Source organism: Carassius gibelio, chromosome A23, assembly GCF_023724105.1.
Source record: "Carassius gibelio isolate Cgi1373 ecotype wild population from Czech Republic chromosome A23, carGib1.2-hapl.c, whole genome shotgun sequence".
NCBI classification, from domain to species: Eukaryota; Metazoa; Chordata; class Actinopteri; order Cypriniformes; family Cyprinidae; genus Carassius; species Carassius gibelio.
Window position 1 is genome coordinate 7486805 of NC_068393.1, and position 21992 is coordinate 7508796.

Consider the following 21992-nt stretch of genomic DNA (forward strand, 5'->3'; position numbering starts at 1 on the left):
GTTATGCTCTATGTTGACGCACTACAGTCACTATCAGACTCATCCTTCATATGGATGATTTCACAAATATTCCTCTCATAGCAAAGCATGAATGGAGTTGTTTTTCAGGTGATCTATAGTGCAACATCAGATATGATATGATCCTGTAGCACATATCATTTTCTTTCTGACGGAATCAATCTTGCAAGTTAAGAATAACATAAAGTTATTGCTGCTGTGCCATTGGGAAATATCTGAACTAGTTGAAGCTACATTTCTCATGAATTTTCCACTGTGTTAAATAAATACTTTGCATTGTGTTTGTTTTCTTTTTAAAATAGTCAATAAGTAAGCAGATCTACCATTTTTAATGCCTTTTTATTTGCAGAAACGGTAGCTTTCAATGCAATTTGAAATACTTCTAGTTTTGTTTTCTTCCAGCTGAGCTCCATTTTCCTGACTGCTCTCTTTAAGGTGTGAGTGTGCTCAGCAGTGGACTGTTTAGTTCCTTAATCTTTTGTGAGCACAAAGGAGGAACCGTACATAAAGTGCTAAAAAAGATTCTACAGTTTGTGTTTTAACACTGAGTTCTTCTAAGCCAGGGATAGGCAACTCCGGTCCTGGAGGGACACTATCCTGCAGAGTTTAGCTTCAGCCCTCGTAAAAACTCACCTGCCTGTATCTATCTAGTAATCCTGAAAACAATGATTGCCTTGTTCAGGTGTGTTTAATTAGGGTTGGAACTAAACTCTGCAGTGGCCCTCCAGGACCGAAGTTGCCTATCCCTGTTCTAAGCTATCTGGTGTGCTGAGAAATATAAAAACAAATGAAAAAAGAGAGAGATTCTATAGTTCGTGTTTTAACACAGAGTTCTTCTAAGCCAGGGATAGGCAACTCCGGTCCTGGAGGGACACTATCCTGCAGAGTTTAGCTTCAGCCCTCGTAAAAACTTACCTGCCTGTATCTATCTAGTAATCCTGAAAACAATGATTGCCTTGTTCAGGTGTGTTTAATTAGGGTTGGAACTAAACTCTGCAGTGGCCCTCCAGGACCGAAGTTGCCTATCCCTGTTCTAAGCTATCTGGTGTGCTGAGAAATATAAAAACAAATGAAAAAAGAGAGAGATTCTATAGTTCGCGTTTTAACACAGAGTTCTTCTAAGCCAGGGATAGGCAACTCCGGTCCTGGAGGGACACTATCCTGCAGAGTTTAGCTTCAGCCCTCGTAAAAACTTACCTGCCTGTATCTATCTAGTAATCCTGAAAACAATGATTGCCTTGTTCAGGTGTGTTTAATTAGGGTTGGAACTAAACTCTGCAGTGGCCCTCCAGGACCGAAGTTGCCTATCCCTGTTCTAAGCTATATGGTGTGCTGAGAAATATAAAAACAAATGTAAAAGCTTAAGTTAAATGGAGTAACACGAGGTTAGATCTGAGAAGTCATTGCTCTGCTGCAGAATTTCAGTGCCATCAAGACTGATTAGATGTGACAATATTAAATCAAATGTATGATCACAACAATGATTAGGTCCAAGCACGTTGTCTTAATCCAATATAGTTTTAGAATGCCTATAAGTGCCACTCAATGCATATTTTCCATTATCTACAGTACATGAAAAATAAAATCACCAACAATTAAGACTTTTCTGCAGCCAACACTAACTCAGATAGAAAATCTGTAATATCTTTGATCATGTCAGTATGGTGCTCTGGTGGGCTGTATACAGTAGCCAGAACACATGTCAAAAAATATTTAGGACTAGATAATGTTACATAAAGCACCATCACTTCATAAGAATTATACCTGAATCCGGACCTTATATTACTTACAAAGTGCTTTTGTAGAAAGGGATATATATATGCTAAATCTTGTCTCAAATCTTTTTTTTTTTTTTTTTTTTTTTAAACATTACTATCCTTAACTGGGTTCGGAAGTTTTTTGTATTTGCTAGTTCAGGTAGCAGACACAGTCTCAATATTAGGTGAAAGAGTCTTCTGTAATATTTAATCATTTAACATTCCTTACAATAGAATCACCAGAAACTTGGGCACTTTCTATAATAATAATAATAATAATAATAATTAAATACAATATAAGTTAGTTCTTTTGTACTTACTGTTATTTACTGTAATGCAAGTACAAGGTGTTGTTGGTTGACATCAACCACTTGGCTACAGTTAAAAATGTGTCAGTGTGCTGACGCAATGGAAAAAAGTAGACAGCAAACTACTGTTGTTCCCATCAGCCATGGGTTTTCAAACACCATCCTAAATGTGCAATTATTCTTCACATCACTTCTTTTCATTTTGTTTTTTTGTTTTTTTGTTTTTTGAGAAAATGGTTTGTTGGTTCACCACATGTCAGATCGGGAGGCTGGTCTCAATGAGGCTTAAACAGAAAAATGACTTTCCACCTCAAACTGTTTTAAAACTGTCTGATATAACAACTTCAGTCAGGTTTAGTTTTGGTTTAAAACAGAAGAAACCTGTGATAGATGTGCCCCACATATTTTCTTAGTATTATTATTATGGGGTGTTATTAAGTGCACTGAAGAGAGAGATGAAAAGATATTTCCTTCTATATGTTGTTGATATGCATATATTTAAGTTTCATCTGGTTTAAACTAAAAGCGACTCATAATTTCAAAGCTAGAAATGTTTGTTGAGGTATTTCTTGTGTGCGTTTGCTGGAGTTGCCTGGAATGCTGTAGTAATCCAACAGGACTACTGACACAACAAGGTTGAAGGAACAAGGAAGTTTACATAAAACTTTGCATTCATCAGATTTTTCTCAAAATGATTATTTGAACCACACCCACAAAACTTAAAACAGAAACCAGAACAAGAAGTTTGGTTAATGCATGTCTAACTTTTCATCAAACGATTTTAATGCATGGCCATTTACTGTAATTTTACAGTTTTGCCACCATTTTTCTATTTTACAGTTGTGCTCTAATTTCAAAGCAAAGTACTGGCAGCAATGGTTCTAGAGATTAACCATAATTGTACAGTATCAGTACTGTTTAATGGCTGCGCTGTAATTTAACAGTAAAGTACTGGAAGCAATACAAAAAAAAAAAAAAAAAACAGCCAACGCGCCACATCAGCTTTTTTTTTTTTTTTTTCTTTGAGACTAAGTGCAAGTCTGAGAAAAACACATTAACCAAACCAATAGTTGAAAAAAAAATAAAAAAAATAAAACTTGTGAGGAGGCAAACGTCTCAGAACTTAGAAAAGGAAAATTAGAAGGAAAATCATCTGTGGTGGGCTATCTAGATTTGAAATAGCCATTGTGGCGAGTGGGGCGGGGGCGGGGCTGAGGGACGTGGGAACAAGGAGTGAGGCCGGCAGAATGATTGGGAAATCAGCGACACCTGCGACCCACCGCCGGTCTCGAGTCCCACGTAGGAGATGGAAGGATATAAAACTGGAGCAACGATAGTGAAGGAGGAGAGAGGACCAAGCCTGGGTTTTATATCCTTCCATCTCCTACGTGGGACTCGAGACCGGCAGTGGGTTGCAGGTGTCGCTGATTTCCCAATCATTCCGCCGGCCTCACTCCTTGTTCCCAACGTCCCTCGGCCCCGCCCCAGTCGCCACAGCCATCTTTCAGATCCAGTGAAAAGAAGCAGTCCCCTGAGCATGCTTGCGAGAGGATCTGCTTCAATGCAATCATTCTGAATGGCTGTCTCATGAGGGTGCGATTCAGGTGCCTGTTATTTGTAAGACATTAAAACATTTTCATCTTAAATCATTTATCACCATAATTATTTATGTGGATAAATCTTGTGTGACTGCACCATATCCCTTAAATGTCTGCCTAGTTTGATCTTGCCATTTGCTCATAACTGCTGTTTATGGAAGACAATGTTGGTTTCGTCAACGATGACGATAACAAAATGACTTCGTTGACGCACCTTTTTTTTATGTAGATAACGTGACGATGACTAGCTAAAAATGGCTCTAATGTGACTAAAACATGAAAAGACATTTTCAAGTTTTCGTTGACGAAACGAAAATGATTAGAAGTCTGACGTTCACAATGCATATCATTTCTGCCTATTTTGGAGAAGCACCCGGCTGCAGCCTGCAGATCGAGGCGGGGCTACACCTGGGACGGGGTTGCACGTACTTTTAAATGCGCACTTGAGCAGCGCAGCACACTGTGACTCCCTGTTGCTTTGAGCAATTCTGCACCTGCGATGTGCATACACGCTTTGTGTGCTCTGTTTTGAGGTGTTTCATATTATCATGGTTTTGCGCACTGAAAGATTATTAAAAGCCTATATTTTTATACCTAGCCTACACAATACATTTAAAATGAGCATAATTTAATTGTATATTATTTGTGTGTAGTGTAGTCTATATAAATACATACACTTCTTAGCTCTTGACATCCATATATAAATATAAAATTGTGATATTTGCTGCGGGGTGAGGGCTTCAATAACTCTCTCTTTTTTGACCATACATGTGTTTGCATCCCTGAATGTTTGTGTCACTTTTATTAGACAGGGTTGTGTGATGTTTGTGTTTCCAAATAATATGCATCTTGTTGTTGCACTGGCAGACAACTTGAAGCACCTTTTGTAGAGCATATGTATGTGTTCCTCAATAGCTTATATTTCGGGCACGTTGTTCATTGCACTTTAGCATTTTCTCAAATAAAGCCACAATTGCCAAAGTAAAAATGTTTTTATTCCTGGCTTTTTTGGAGTAAAACAGTGATTCCACTGTTACCACTTTATCTGTGAGTAATGTTGTAGTAGCTCAAAGTTTTTTTGCTGTTTATACTTTACCATTCCTTTATTACTGTGATTACTGGGGAAAATAGGCAATGTGATGAAATTTTAGAAGAGCATCAATTCATGGAAAATATATAACTTGAAATATGTGGATAAAAGGTTTCTGCCCAATGCGACCATGAAGTACAGCTTGGCAGCACTGCATCTCCATCAATGAGAAAGTCTAGTTTATTATGCAAAGCTTTTAAGGTTAACTGTTGTTTTATGAATTGCAACACTCGTTACAACCTGTCAAACCTAAGTCCATTTCCAATACTTTTTAACCTAAATTAATTTGTTAAAGACTACTTTTTTGTTTTTTACTAAAATTGACTAAAACTTGACTAAAACCTTTTTGCTTTTTGCCTGCCAGCCAAATCAGAATTGAGTATTCAGACAGTTCATGGTATAAAAGTGGTTATAACAGGAAGCTTTTCTCACTCAGTCAAGATCTTTGTTCACTGCCGGCTCTGCTTTGACTGCATCTTCAAATGGAAAGGATTAAAATCTTCCTTTTGACAGGTAGGATGCTATATTTTGTATATTAATCAATATTAATACAACATAAACCAATAAAACTAAAACTATCATTATACTGCAATGCCTTTTTACTCTGAATCTTTGTATTAATTTATAGTGGCATTGAGTGTACATGTAACATCTCAAGACAGCACTGGTGGTGAGATTCATAAACATACTATTTTAAGTGTTTTATTTTAAGATGTTTTATTTTTATTTTCTGTTATTTCTTATTTTCTGTTTTAGTTTCAATTCACTTTTTAATACAGTTGTGAATTTAGCCTCTCTAACCTAAGAATCATTAATCTCCTAGAACCTCCTATTCAGATTTCCAAGCCAAAGATTACTTTGAATCCATCTCATGCAGTGCTGTACAGCACAGAGACAGTCACTCTGCACTGTGAGGTACCTGAGGAACCATCAGGGTTACAATATGACTGGTACAAGAACTCTTCTGATCTTAGTGAACATCAGCCCAGCATCACTGCGAGAGGCAGTGGAAAATATGAATGCAAAGCAAAAAAAGGAACTTCTGTGTCAGAAAAAAGTGCTAGTTACAATTTAACTCTAAAAGGTAAATAACTATTACTAATATTTATTTACAGTAAATATATATATATATATATATATATATATATATATATATATATATATATATATATATATATATATATATATTCACAGTTTTGTTCTATACGACGCAGGTGTGTTTGGTCAATTTTGGATTCAGTAAAAACAAAGAAATGGCAAATATTTTTTTCTTAACTAACATCATAAAATATGATCTTAAAATATGTTAGCCTTTTGACCTTTGCAGTTTATCTAAGATGATTTTGGAAGCTTTTTTAACATTTATTTCTTATTTATTTGGTTCCACAGTGTTTGCTGATATTCAGTGTTTAATATTGAAACTTTGAGAAAGTTATTTTATATTAGGCCTATGGCATAGTGTATTTGTATTTGTTTGCTAATTACTAATAATTTGTTTGCTAATAATATTTGTATCTGTTTGATAATTCTATGTTTAATGTGAAGTTCCCTTTCAGTCGGTCACTCTCGACGTCATGTCTGTGACCGACAAATTGGGATATTTCTACGATAGACCAATCTACTATGAGTGTAAACTAAACGAGCCAATGTACATTGGCATGCAATTATTGCATACAGTTGCCACTGATCAAAGCGTGAGTATAATAAGGCAGCAGGTGCAATACATATCAGCTTTTTGCTTTGGAGCCAAGCATCGTTCTGCTCAACTGTGTCTGCTGTGAACACAGTTGGGCAAGTTACTCTGAAAATGTAATCAGATAACTAATTACTGATTAATTAGTGTCTGACTCCAATTTCACGTGATCATTACATTTTGGCAATATTTCTATCAAAAACTGATCATAGATGTCGATTATTTATTAATTTAGATATTTTAGTAGAAATCCCATACTTTCAATTCCTCATTCATTAGGGACCAGTTATCGCATAGGAATTACACAGCTGATAGTGAACCCACGGACACAAACTCATCAGTTCCTGACTTACGCCCGTTTCACACATACTCTGTCTGCGGTGTGTATGCGTTGCATATTTTTTTACGCACCCATGTTAACGGATTCCAGCATTCACACTGCACGCGGTTGCGGTCCATCAGTCCGTTCAAGGAGCAGTGCGTCTGCAGCAGTGCAACGATCATTTACGTACCGAGTCTATTTTTGCTGTGCTGCATGTGCTGAATTAAAGTGACAGCGCATTGTTCGCGGTAAAAATGAACATGGATTGACACGGAAATGCAGTCATTTCACAATAAATGTATACTAATCAAATCCTACTGTGTTTCACATGTAACACATGGGTTTTGGCTAGATTTAAAACAAGAAAAGGAGCAAATTTAGAGAAACAAGGTGACATTACATATGCACTTTTATAGAGGCAGAAAAACAAAGTTATTTAAGACCCGTTTGATTGCGTGTAATAAAGATTTAAATGCAAAAGGCACGAGAGTCGACTGTTTCTATCAGTGGTGAGTTTTAATGTTGAATGTTTGTGATATCCTAACAAGAAAAGTAGGCTAATGTTGTGTTTAAATGTGTTGCAGCTTGTTTCAGCCACTTATTACTCATGCATTTGACTGCTAGGTTTTTATAATAAGTAGTTTATATTTGAATTTAAATGTGTCTATGAACGATTGTTACTGTACTGTGATGAAAGAGTACCACAATGCTGAAAAAGCTTTTTTTACATGATTTGATATCAAAACAATGGACAAAGCTTGTGTTTTGTGGCTTAAACAGCCACGGATCAGTAGCGGACTGCAAACGCGCCCTGTGTGAAAGCACAATGAGTCTGTGCTACTTCAGCACAACATACGTAACGCACACGGACTGCAGATGCACTGCTGATGGATTATATGTGAAACAGGTGTTACTCAGGTGTTACACTGATAGAAATAGTCGAAGTTTATGTTACTCAGAGGATGCAGAGTGATTAAAATACATTTAAGTGAGCTACACACCCTACATGCTCATCAAAAAAAGTTTATTTTTTCATACAATCACGAGAGCTACACCGTGTTAAGTCAGCGACAGTCAGAAATCTGAAGTCCCTAATGGTATTCCCCATTGCTCATCCATTGGTGCTGCAGTATTATCTGTCCTGAACGCAGATTTGCGGAACCACTGCACATTAATCTACTTGAAAAATTATTTCAGAAGAGATCAGAATAAATAAAATATAAAAATGTATTATTAGTCAGGTAAAATTTGCCAATTACATAATGAAACCATAATGAAACAATTAGAAACCAGTTTAGAAAAGATAATGCAATTGTGAATCACATTGTAGCCGGTGGAAATCCACTCGTGTACATAGACACTGTAGCCTTATGAGAAACAACCAAGTGATCCACGCAGGAGACAAACAAATTTAACACACATGTAACAGTTATCCTAATTTCGGACACACGGTCTAAAATGCATAGCAAAGAAAGGTGTTTTAGAGAATAAACTTAAATAGCCAATGTGTACATGTAGTAGCACAAACAACTATACAGTGTGCTCTATGGGCACAATGTGTTTAACACAATTACATTTTTGAGTAAATAATAGTATACCTCACTTCAGAAAGATACATAGTATGGAGCATATGACAGCGGTCCCACTGAAACTTTTTCAGAGGCTCCTGGGGCATATGGCGCCACTTATATTGCTCGTCCTGTTACATATGAAGCCGCTCCAGCATTGGCTTTATGGCCAAGTCCAGAGGTGGGCGGCACTCACCAGGTCCAAGTTACACCTAACTGTCACCAAACCCTCACCCTGAGGTCACATCTTACATTCCTCTGGGCAGGGTTGCCCCTAGAACAGATCTCCAGTTATGCTGTGGTTCACATGGATGGTTCTTGTGGGCCACATACATTGGGCATGCAGTCTCAGTGGTTTGGAGGGTCCCGCAGCTGCATTGGCACATCAGTTGCCTAGAGTTGTTAGCAGTACCCCTTGCTCTGAACCACCTCAAAGGTCACTCACGAGGCAAGCCATTCTGGTCTGAATGGACAACACACACAACCATGTGACCTTGTCACAACTTGCCCGCCACCCCCACCGTTGGAGTCTGAAGTTTCTTTGGTCATTTTATGCTGTTCACATTCAGGGCCTGCCTAACCGTACAGCTGACGAGTTATTCCAATCAATGCTCCTGGGAGAAAGGGGACTCCATTCCCCGATGGTCCAGCTGATTGAAACCGTGAGAACCGTGGAAGGCTGGGTTCCATATTGAGACCTAAGCAGTACAAGTATATGTATAGTCCACAGTATAGCCTTAGAGCCTTCCCAAGAGGGTTTTAACCCTCTAAGGTCTAAGGTGGTTTTGGGGGCCTGGAGAAGTTTTGTCATGCCCTGACATTTTTGCTTTTTTCAATTGCTTATAAACATCTGAATGGCTAAAGTCTAATTTCACTGTAATCAGCACAAACTGGGCTATAATAATATCTGAGCAGCATGTACAGTATTGTTCAAAATAATAGCAGTACAATGTGACTAACCAGAATAATCAAGGTTTTTCGTATATTTTTTTATTGCTACGTGGCAAACAAGTTACCAGTAGGTTCAGTAGATTGTCAGAAAACAAACAAGACCCAGCATTCATGATATGCACGCTCTTAAGGCTGTGCAATTGGGCAATTAGTTGAATTAGTTGAAAGGGGTGTGTTCAAAAAAATAGCAGTGTGGCATTCAATCACTGAGGTCATCAATTTTGTGAAGAAACAGGTGTGAATCAGGTGGCCCCTATTTAAGGATGAAGCCAACACTTGTTGAACATGCATTTGAAAGCTGAGGAAAATGGGTCGTTCAAGACATTGTTCAGAAGAACAGCGTACTTTGATTAAAAAGTTGATTAGAGAGGGGAAAACCTATAAAGAGGTGCAAAAAATGATAGGCTGTTCAGCTAAAATGATCTCCAATGCCTTAAAATGGAGAGCAAAACCAGAGAGACGTGGAGGAAAATGGAAGACAACCATCAAAATGGATAGAAGAATAACCAGAATGGCAAAGGCTCAGCCAATGATCACCTCCAGGATGATCAAAGACAGTCTGGAGTTACCTGTAAGTACTGTGACAGTTAGAAGACGTCTGTGTGAAGCTAATCTATTTTCAAGAATCCCCCGCAAAGTCCCTCTGTTAAAAAAAAGGCATGTGCAGAAGAGGTTACAATTTGCCAAAGAACACATCAACTGGCCTAAAGAGAAATGGAGGAACATTTTGTGGACTGATGAGAGTAAAATTGTTCTTTTTGGATCCAAGGGCCACAGGCAGTTTGTGAGACGACCCCCAAACTCTGAATTCAAGCCACAGTACACAGTGAAGACAGTGAAGCATGGAGGTGCAAGCATCATGATATGGGCATGTTTCTACTACTATGGTGTTGGGCCTATTTATCGCATACCAGGGATCATGGATCAGTTTGCATATGTTAAAATACTTGAAGAGGTCATGTTGCCCTATGCTGAAGAGGACATGCCCTTGAAATGGTTGTTTCAACAAGACAATGACCCAAAACACACTAGTAAACGGGCAAAGTCTTGGTTCCAAACCAACAAAATTAATGTTATGGAGTGGCCAGCCCAATCTCCAGACCTTAATCCAATTGAGAACTTGTGGGGTGATATCAAAAATGCTGTTTCTGAAGCAAAACCAAGAAATGTGAATGAATTGTGGAATGTTGTTAAAGAATCATGGAGTGGAATAACAGCTGAGAGGTGCCACAAGTTGGTTGACTCCATGCCACATAGATGTCAAGCAGTTTTAAAAAACTGTGGTCATACAACTAAATATTAGTTTAGTGATTCACAGGATTGCTAAATCCCAGAAAAAAAAAATGTTTGTACAAAATAGTTTTGAGTTTGTACAGTCAAAGGTAGACACTGCTATTATTTTGAACACACCCCTTTCAACTAATTGCCCAATTGCACAGCCTTAAGAGCGTGCATATCATGAATGCTGGGTCTTGTTTGTTTTCTGACAATCTACTGAACCTACTGGTAACTTGTTTGCCACGTAGCAATAAAAAATATACTAAAAACCTTGATTATTCTGGTTAGTCACATTGTACTGCTATTATTTTGAACAATACTGTATGTACATGATCGTGTTTTTGAGAAAACAATGTTTATGTGTGGTTTGTGAAAAACAAAAAATTCACTTGAATAAGACCATAAAACACATACAGAACAATGGTTGCCGGGACTTTTGAGAGCTGGATCTTGTCGCCTAGAATTTTTCTTTCTAAATTATGTGAAAGTCGTCTTGTTTCCTCACTCACAGAAAACAAGATATTAATTAAATTTTTCTAAGAAACCTTTTGTGTATGAAGGGTCTAAGTGAGAGGGCTATCGTGAACAATCGTGCATTATGTTGTGATTTACACCTGAGAAGACAAAGGCCTGCTTAATGAGCTGTTCAGTCAGGTTTCTGACTGAGAGGGAAGAGTTACAAGAAAAAAATTTGAGGACAAAATAAATGTATATATTTTTATGTTTGTAGTTTATTGATAATATATTAAAATTTCCAACAAAATTATTTAATTTTCACTTGCGAGTGCAGTTAAACAGTTTATTAGGAACAATCAAAGCTGAATTTCAAAGCTGTTCAATGTTCAAAAGAGCTGAGAAAATCTTTTTCAGGTTTTTTTTTTTATATATATGAATTGAAAGCATATCATTGTTTGTTACATTTGTTACATTTCCATTTATTTGTTACATTTATATTATTTACATCAAGCTTTTGAATGACATAGTGTGCATTGTTATTGAAACTTGAATAAAATAGTCTAACTAGTAAAATGCTTACACATTATGTGAAACCAAGTATATAAATAAATAAAAAGAGACTTACTAATGTTTATGATCTCTGCTGAATAAAGGCCTTCATTCTTTTTTTTCTGAGGAAATCCAACACTCAAATCCTGAGGTAATCCTCATCACATCTTATTGGGGTGAATTATGTCTTATGTCTTATTCCTCCCAGACTGAACACTGAAAAAAAAAAACAAAAAAAAAAAAACATGAAGAACAGTCTCGCTGCTTTGTTTTCTGTATGGGCGTTTACAAGCTGCAAGCTTCACATGAAACATTATAATCTCAATAGCGTGTTCAGCGTGTGGGCGTGGTCACAATAGATATAATGAAGGGTGATGTGAAAGACGGACATCGCGTTGTTTTCATATGGATTACTTTAGTTTCTGTATGATCTATCTGACCACATTCACCCTCTATTTTGTTCTCTTCTTTTAGAACCACCTCAACCACATATTCAGTCTGATTGGACAGAAGCGTTTCCTGGGGAAAAAGTGTCTTTGCAGTGTGTGATTCGAGATGTTTCTGAAAACTGGAATTATACTTGGTTCAAAGACTCAAGCAAAATCGACTCCCGTGCTGAAACAAACATACAAGGGAACAATCTCACACTGTCAGTAAAGTCCAGTCATCACGGGGCCTATGAGTGTCAAGCTGAGCTGCAGGAAAGAAACGTGTCGACTGTAAGAAGCAAACAACATTTTTTAACAGTCCATGGTAAGAATCTATTATTGTTTAGCTTAAAGAACATGTCATGGTTAAATTATAAAATGTTGCATTGTGACATACAGCCATTTTTATAGTTTCATATATTTTATAAGACAGTTAATTGTGTTTCGCGTAAATCATTACCTTATGCTTATTTATTAACTCTGGTATTTTTCAACATTGTGTGTTTTGTAATTATTCAATATTGAGTTTTGTGCTGTTTATAAACCTCAGTTCAGGCAAAATTTCATTGAAATTTACATTTTAATAAATGCATTAATATATATATATATATATATATATATATATATATATATATATATATATATAATTTTTTTTTTTTTTTTTTTTTTAAGTCTTTAAACTATTTTAAAATTAAATGAAGGACATATTTTGAAGGACATAATCATATTTTATGTAATTATAAAGGATCACAGCCAACAATCCTTCTGCAGCAAGATCCATCACACCCGGAGATGTACAATGGAGAACAAGTCAACCTCACTTGTAGCATTCAAGAGAAGACTTCAAAATGGCAATATTTTTGGCAAAGAGATTCACAGCAAGTGAACACTGTCAACAATCCCATTTACACTATCCAAAATGCTACATTCTCTCAAAAAGGGAACTACACTTGCCAAGTAAGAAGGGGAGAGATGACATATGCAAAATCTACAATATTGACAATAAGAGGTAGGACACATATTTTGATGCAGTTTTATATATATCTAGAAACACTGATTTTCTACCAAAAAAAAACAAACAAACAAACAAAAACAAAAAAAAAAACACAAAAAACAGTGTTATTATTATTCATGTAGAAAAGATCTGAGAAAATCTTTTTCTATTGTTTTTTTATATATATATATATATATATATATATATATAAATTGAAACAGTTTTATAAATTTAAAACAGTTAGAAAATGATTTTACATTAAAAAAAAATTTTTTAAAAACTGTGAAAATATAGTCCAATCAGTTCGGACATTGCACAGTGCTCATTCAATAAATGCACAGCTAAACAGATGAGTTTTAAGTCTAGATTTAAGTCTAGCCCAGTGTTTTAGCACATCTGATCTCTTCTGGAAGCTGATTCCAACTGCGGGCGGCATTGTAACTAAAGGCGGACTCCCCTTGTTTTGTGTGAACCCTTGGTATTTCTGACTCGATCCTAGTGATCTGAGTGCTCTGTTAGGTTTATATTCAGTGAACATATCTGCAATATATTTCTGTCCTAGGTCATTTAGTGACTTATATACGAGTAAAAGTACTCTAAAATCAATCCTAAATGTAACTGGAAGCCAGTGTAAGGACCTGAGGACTAGGGTGATATGCTCACATCTTCTGGTTCTAGTCAGAATCCTGGCAGCAGCGTTCTGGATGAGCTGCAGCTGTCTAATGGTCTTTTTGGGAAGGCCGGTGAGGAGCCCATTACAATAGTCCATCCTGCTGGTGATGAAGGCATGAACTAGTTTCTCCAAGTCTTGGCTGGAAACAAAACATCTAATTCTTGCAATGTTTTTGAGATGATAGTATGCTGATTTAGTTACTGCTTCCGGCTTTGCTACCGTTCGGACGTTCTAGCTTACTGCTCTGCGCTTTGCTTCTTATTTCTGTACTTTTCTCTGCTTTTTCTAAGATTTTTACTTCAGCAGATCAGCACAGTGCTCAAACAACAGATTTTTGGCACAAACGCTAAAACTAAAAACACTGGGACTGGAATAATACTACAAAAAGAAGACTTTGTCTCCAACTGCGAACAGCTTACATTCCGGAGACGGGAAAACAACTGCCTACCAAACAGAAGAGAGAGAAAATGCCTCCTGTTGGATCTACTTGTTGCATAAACTGCTGCAAACTTCTACAAAGGATTGTGATTCTTGAAACAAAGTTACTTTCTGGACTTCCAAAACAGACGGAACACTTAGCAGACCGTCGTCATGGACCCCCTCAGCAAACAGCCGGTCCCATGAATCTTCTGAATCTCAACAGTTTATACCAAGTGTAGAGGAAGAAGCCGAAACTGATCGCCACACAAATCGTTGACACAAACAGGGAGCAAGACCCAAAGGAACACAAGATGTCAGATTGTCACGAGTTTCTCGTATTGCTGCCATAGCTTCCTCTACCCCAGATTCGACTATGACAAGGCTTGTGAATACTAGTATTCTTCCACCCCCTATACATCTGGAGAACAGATTTCAAGCATTAATAAATGTGGGTGAGGAATCCCCAAATTTAAACATGGATCTGATCAGCCAGCAGCAAACATTGCTACTAACAGGCGCTCAAGGACGAGCAGACAGCGGCTTTCAGCTCAGAGCGCAGCCGAGCCAAGGACTCTGATAGTGGGTTGACTCTGTTATCAGAAACATCTGTAGCAGGAAAACAACAACATGCTGCCTTCCTCAAGCAACGGTCTCTGATGTGAACAATGAACTTCAGAACATTCTGATGTAGCACAAGACTGCAAATCAAATCATCATCCATGTGGGGAAGAATGATATTCGGAAAGAGCAGTCAGAACTCCTTAAGAAGGACTTCATTGAACTCTTTGAAACACTTCAAAGACTCAAAGTTCAGTCGTTCATCAGTGGACCACTCCCAGCAAGGGGAACAAATATGTTTTCACGGTTGCTTGGGCTGAACACATGGCTACAAAGATCTTGTAATATAAAAGGAGTACATTTCATCGACAACTTCAATCTTTTCTGGGAACATAGACACTTGTTTATTTTTTTAATTGTTTGTTGGGACTAAACTCTCCCACTCATTCGCTGCTAGCCCGCAGATATCAACTAAAAAACGGTGGGCCCCCCAACCACCAAAGCCTGTGGGCCCTGTTCCTATGAGAGCTCTCCGACCGCTGCCACAACGCCAGGGCCCAAACCCTCGATCTGCTAAAGGTGAACCAAAAACAACTGATAGCAGCACTCAGTGATATGTGTCGGGTCCCCCGGGGAACTCAGTGTGCCTGTAGCTTTCTCTATTTCAGTTTTATCACGTGATAGAAAGTCTAAGGCCTTCTCAAGCCGAAGGGCAAACTCATCTAATCTGCGGCCTATTATGCATCAAACTAAGATTGATGTAAAGACACAAAGCACTGCCATCAAGTTAGCACTTTTAAACATTCGCTCACTAAAAAATAAATCATTTCTAATCAATGACTTTATAACCACAAACAATCTGGATTTTATGTTTCTAAATGAAACATGGCTAGAAGACAGCTGCAGTGCAACAATCCTAGATGAAGCAGCACCCCCCCTAACTTCACTTACATGACTGTTTGCAGGACTGTTAGGAGAGGTGGGGGTGTAGCTGCTCTATTTAAAGATGTCTATCAATGCAAGCAAGTGTCATTTGGTCAGTACTTGTCTTTCGAATATCTAGGGTTTGTGCTGAAAGGTGCTCCACGCATTGTGTTTATTATTATTTACAGGCCCCCAAAATACTCTCCAGCCTTTGTTGAAAAGGTCACAGAAATGTTATCAATAATTTCCTCAGAGTTTGACTGTTTTGCAATTGCAGGGGATTTTAATATTCACATAGATAATGCAGAAAACAAAACTACAAAAGAAATGATAACATTTCTATACACCTTTGACCTGATTCAGCATGTGCATGGACCCACACACAATGGTGGACACACTCTGGATCTAATCATCAGTAGGGGTCTAAACATTTCATCCATTGTTATTAAGGACGTAGCACTATCCGATCACTTCTGTATTTTCTTTGATATATTGATCTCTGCTACCACTGAATCTTGATCTGTCTCTGTCAGAAGGAGATGCATAAACGAGAACACGAGTGTACTATTTATGGAGGCTATATCTTTAACACCAAGCATTTCTGCAGACTCTGTTGATATTCTCCTTGATTCCTTCAACTCAAAAGTTAAAGGGGGGGGTGAAATGCTCGTTTTCACTCAATATTCTGTTAATCTTGAGTACCTATAGAGTAGTACTGCATCCTTCATAACTCCAAAAAGTCTTTAGTTTTATTATATTCATAAGAGAAAGATAGTCTGTACCGATTTTTTCCGGAAAAACACGAGCGTCTGTAGGCGTGACGTGTGGGCGGAGCTAAAGAATCACGAGAGCCAGTAGGCTTTTGCGCTGATAGCGTTTGGAAGCTTGAGGACAAAACCAACCAAAAACAAACCATGGCTAACAGTCAGATTCAGCGTATATTTATGATCCAGAGGCTGAAATTTAACAAGAGCAGCAGCAACAACGGCGGCTCTATGTGGTATGTACTGAAACTGTATATATATTTGCTTAGCGGTTTTGGAAAATGATTAAGTTCCATTTTGTCGTTTTTTTTTTTTTTAAGCTGTACATGTGGAAAGTGCAGTTTGATGACAACATCGCATGTTGTTTACTTGATGTGCTTACGCGCCGATAGCTAAGTTAACAACACAGAGATATTTGAAGCAGTTTTACTCACCGCCTGCGGTTCCAACACACGATTGTGATCCTTTTTCGTTGGGACTGCATTATCCTTAAGAAATAAACGATGTGCAAATCCGTCGTCAAACTGGGCCTTGTTTGTTCGAAAAATGCAGGGGAACAAACACAAACACTTGCACAACTCCGTTGATGCTCTGTAAAAATAAACTCCATCCACTGGTCCCTTAATGCTGTTTCTCTTTAGGTAATCTGTGCAGGGTTGTCTTGCCCTGGCAAACAAAAACACACTCCTTTTGTGACATTTCGCGACGCTCTTGCTTTGATCAGTGAAGTCTGTTGTGCTCTCAGTGCTGTGCTATACGGGAGCGCGCACTCTTCCGGCAGACTCGCCCTCAGGACCCATATAAGGAAATTCCGCTCCATCTAACGTCACACAGAGCCATACTCGAAAAAAACTTTCCGAAACTTGTGACAAACCGGAAGTAGTATTTTTGGAACAGAAATACTCCTTCAATCATACAACTTAATTTTTGAAACTTTGTCCATGTTTAGCATGGGAATCCAACTCTTTAACAGTGTAAAAAACTCAGTATGCATGAAATAGCATTTCACCCCCCCTTTAAGAATGTTATTGATGATATTGCACCAATAATAGTCAGTAAGAAAACAAACAGACAGAAATCAGTTTGGAGAATATCAACAGCAGTTCAGACTATGAAAAGACAATGCAGAAAAGCAGAGCGGATGTGGAGGAAGACGAAACTTGAAATTCACTATAGCATCTATAAAGACATCCTTCATGCTTTTAATGTGAAACTAGCCACAGCTAGACAGAACTTCTTCTCAGACCTAATAAACAGTAACTTAAATAACACTCGTACTCTTTTTGTCACTGTTGAGAGACTGACCAGCCCCCCAAGTCAGATTCCCAGTGATATGCTATCAGACAACAAATGCAAATGAGTTTGCTTCTTTCTTTTCTGAGAAGATCATAAATATCAGGAAGGCGATTAGCACATCCTCAAGTAATGCAGAGGTCAGACAGATTCGGCCAAAATATCAAAAAGATACTATGTCTATTTTTGAAACAATTGATAGCAAAATTCTGGAAGACATAGTGCTGCAACTAAAATCATAACACAATTTTGAGCAATTTTAGACCAATATCTAATCTTTCTTTTATAGGCAAAATTATAGAAAAGGTAGTTTTTAATCAGCTGAACAAATACTTAAACTCAAATGGATACCTGGACAATTTTCAATCTGGTTTCCGACCACATCACAGCACAGAGACAGCACTCATTAAGATAAAAAATGATATTCGCTTAAATTGAGACTCTGGCAAAATATCGGTGCTGCGTTTGACACTGTCGATCATAACATACTACTAGAGAGACTGGAAAACTGGGTCGGGCTTTCTGGGATGGTACTCAAATGGTTCAGATCATACTTAGAAGGGAGAGGCTATTATGTGAGTCTAGGAGAGCATAAGTCTAAGTGGACATCCATGACATGCGGAGTCCCACAAGGGTCAATTCTTGCACCGCTCTTGTTTAGCCTGTATATGCTTCCACTAAGTCAAATAATGAGAAAGAACCAAATTGCCCATCACAACTATGCTGATGATACCCAGATTTACCTAGCCTTATCTCCAAATGACTACAGCCCCATTGACTCCCTCTGCCAATGCATTGATAAATTAATAGTTGGATGTGCCAGAACTTTCTTCAGTTAAACAAGGAAAAAACTGAAGTCATTGCATTTGGGGACAAAGATGAAGTGTTCAAGGTGAATGCATACCTTGACTCTAGGGGTCAAACATCATAGACTTACTAATGTTTATGATCTCTGCTGAATAAAGGCCCTCATTCTTTTTTTTCTAAGGAAATCCAAAACTCAAATCCTGAGGTAATCCTCATCACATCTTATTGGGGTGAATTATGTCTTATGTCTTATTCCTCTTAGACTGAACACTAAAAAAAAAAAAAAAAAAAAAAACACATGAAGAACAGTCTCGCTGCTTTGTTTTCTGTATGGGCGTTTACAAGCTGCAAGCTTCACATGAAACATTATAATCTCAATAGCGTGTTCAGCGTGTGGGCGTGGTCACAATAGATACAATGAAGGGTGATGTGAAAGACGGACATCGCGTTGTTTTCATATGGATTACTTTAGTTTCTGTATGATCTATCTGACCACATTCACCCTATATTTTGTTCTCTTCTTTTAGAACCACCTCAACCACATATTCAGTCTGATTGGACAGAAGCGTTTCCTGGTGAAAAAGTGTCTTTGCAGTGTGTGATTCGAGATGTTTCTGAAAACTGGAATTATACTTGGTTCAAAGACTCAAGCAAAATCGACTCCCGTGCTGAAACAAACATACAAGGGAACAATCTCACACTGTCAGTAAAGTCCAGTCATCACGGGGCCTATGAGTGCCAAGCTGAGCTGCAGGAAAGAAACGTGTCGACTGTAAGAAGCAAACAACATTTTTTAACAGTCCATGGTAAGAATCTATTATTGTTTAGCTTAAAGAACATGTCATGGTTAAATTGTAATATGTTGCATTGTGAAATATACAGCCATTTTTAAAGTTTCATATATTTTATAAGACAGTTAATTGTGTTTCGCGTAAATCATTACCTTATGCTTATTTATTAACTCTGTTATTTATTTATTTTTCAACATTGTGTGTTTTGTAATTATTCAATATTGAGTTTTGTGCTGTTTATAAACCTCAGTTCAGACAAAATTTCATTGAAATTTACATTTTAATAAATTTATAAAAAAAAAAAAAAAAAAAAATATATATATATATATATATATATATATATATATATATATATATATATATATATATATATATATATATATATATATTAAGTCTTTAAACTATTTTAAAATTAAATGAAGGACCATTATAAAATATAATGTACATTGTCAATATAAAACATTTTATAAATATGTGATCATATTTTATGTAATTATAAAGGATCACAGCCAACAATCCTTCTGCAGCAAGATCCATCCCACCCAGAGATCTACACTGGAGAACAAGTCAAACTCACTTGTAGCATTCAAGAGAAGACTTCAAAATGGCAATATTTTTGGCAAATAGATTCACAGCAAGTGAGCACTGTCAACAACACAACCATTTACACTATCCAAAATGCTACATTATCTCAAAAAGGGAACTACACTTGCCAAGTAAGAAGGGGAGAGATGACATATGCAAACTCTACAATATTGACAATAAGAGGTAGGACACATATTTTGATGCAGTTTTATATATCCAGAAACAACGTTAGAAAAATTTAATTTCTGTTATGCTGTTTATTTGTGCAGAGCCACCTAAAGCAAATATGTCAATAGAGTCTCAATGGAATATGTTTTACCCAACTGAGAAAGTGACTCTGAAGTGTTCAGTTGATGAAGAGTCAAATAAATGGGGCTATGAATGGTTTAAAAACGGAGGTTCGCTTAAAGATGATAAGGGCATTTCAGTTTCTAGAAACACACTCTCCATCAGCTCAGCAAAAGTGGGTCATTCAGGACAGTACACCTGCAGAGGAAAACATCTGACAAGAACATTGGTGACTACAAGAGAAACTGAAGCTGTGCAACTTCGTATTCAGGGTAAAACTACTTATGATATTCTATGATTAATAGATATGAATGAAAAGGGAGAGGCACCAAGAGAGTCCTTTGAAAAAGCTGTTGAATATTTCGAACTGCTTTTAAAAATACGATTTTGTATGAATTATCTAAAAGGAAGATTTACAGGTGCCTTAAAATTCATTCCAGTGAAGAAGCTGTATCAGTGTACAGTGGTTCATGTCTGCATTTACAGTTTCCCATCTACCTTTCTTGACAGCGATCAAACACTATTAGCAGCATGGGTCAATTCATTTAGTTTTGGATAATAAACAGGGCTGGGAAGGTTACTTTTAAAATGTATTTCACTACAGATTACAAAATACAAGCTTTAAAAAGTAGTCAGTATGTATTTCATTACATTACTCAGGTTTAGTAACTTAATCTAAATACTTAAGAATACTTTTAAATACTTAAGTTTAGTAACATAAAATAAACATATTAACTTAATGTCTTGCTTTTATGCTTTCCAACTCTAAATAAATGTGACCTCTACTAATATTTGTTTTCTTTGCACTTTAGTTTTAACAACATCAGTTTTCCACAGAATTTCTATAAAAAAAATAAAATAAAAAAAAAAGTCATTAAAATCTTCAAATTAGTATGGATTCGATTTGAATACAATGAATGGGATTTCATGTTTTACGCTGCAATCCAAGTGTCAAAACGAACCCAGACAAACCAAACACATAATAAAAGTAGCCAAGACAACTGGCAAAGTTGTCCAAGTTCTACAATAGATAGGTTTAATGAATTGACCAAACTTTAAACTATTATAATCCTCTCTATGAAGAAGCGATCGGGCTCGTTTCAGTCGCAAGCAATGTCATTATTAACGGTGCTTTTGGGAAGCACACCTCAAGGCTCGCAAAAATTCAAGATCATTGGTAGCCCTTCGGGAAGGAATTCTTCAGGTTTTGGTAGCCCAAAATTTATTTAACTAGCTCGAGAGAAAAGAAGAAAAAAAAGACATCGGCTGAACTTTATTGAGGACAAATCAGCATGATCAGCAAAAACAAGTAGCATATCGGGATGTAATGATACAACAAATTTACGATGTGATCAAATTCACAATACAGATTACTCCATACAATTTTCTTACAACTTATTCATATATATATATATATTTTTTTACAGAATGAGGTTTAAGACAAATTATAAATGACAATGTGTCATTATATTATTTATCAAGTCAAGTCAAGTCACCTTTATTTATATAGTGCTTTAAACAAAATACATTGCGTCAAAGCAACTGAACAACATTCATTAGGAAAACAGTGCGTCAATAATGCAAAACGACAGTTAAAGGCAGATCATCATTGAATTCAGTTATGTCATCTCTGTTCAGTTTAAATAGTGTCTGTGCATTTATTTGCAATCAAGTCAATGATATCGCTGTAGATGAAGTGACCCCAACTAAGCAAGCCAGAGGCGACAGCGGCAAGGAGGAATCATTTGAATTACTATCCAAAAAAGATGCTAAATACATGTCATTTGTATTGTATAATTAAAAAATGTGAAGTAAAAACAGAATGGTCCGATTTTACTTTTGTGAACGAGACAAATGTCACTCTCTGACAGCATGTGCC

At 37.0% G+C, this 21992-nt stretch overlaps 1 protein-coding gene across 43 annotated transcripts in view; it reads left to right on the top strand.

Moving 5' to 3' along the window:
• The window catches only part of LOC127944672 (basement membrane-specific heparan sulfate proteoglycan core protein), a 262930-nt gene that overhangs the window by 219248 nt on the left and 21690 nt on the right, over nucleotides 1-21992 (top strand). For 31 of the 43 annotated variants that reach the window (XM_052540822.1, XM_052540788.1, XM_052540790.1 and 28 more), the window contains 5 exons: nucleotides 12063-12341; nucleotides 12762-13025; nucleotides 18977-19255; nucleotides 19742-20008; nucleotides 20095-20385. The exons of 3 other annotated variants lie outside the window; for them this stretch is intronic. In XM_052540822.1, the coding sequence (XP_052396782.1) occupies nucleotides 12063-12341; nucleotides 12762-13025; nucleotides 18977-19255; nucleotides 19742-20008; nucleotides 20095-20385 (1380 nt within the window). The remainder of the gene's footprint in view (nucleotides 1-12062; nucleotides 12342-12761; nucleotides 13026-18976; nucleotides 19256-19741; nucleotides 20009-20094; nucleotides 20386-21992) is intronic. 9 more of the 43 variants (XM_052540807.1, XM_052540810.1, XM_052540809.1 and 6 more) reach the window with 7 other exon arrangements.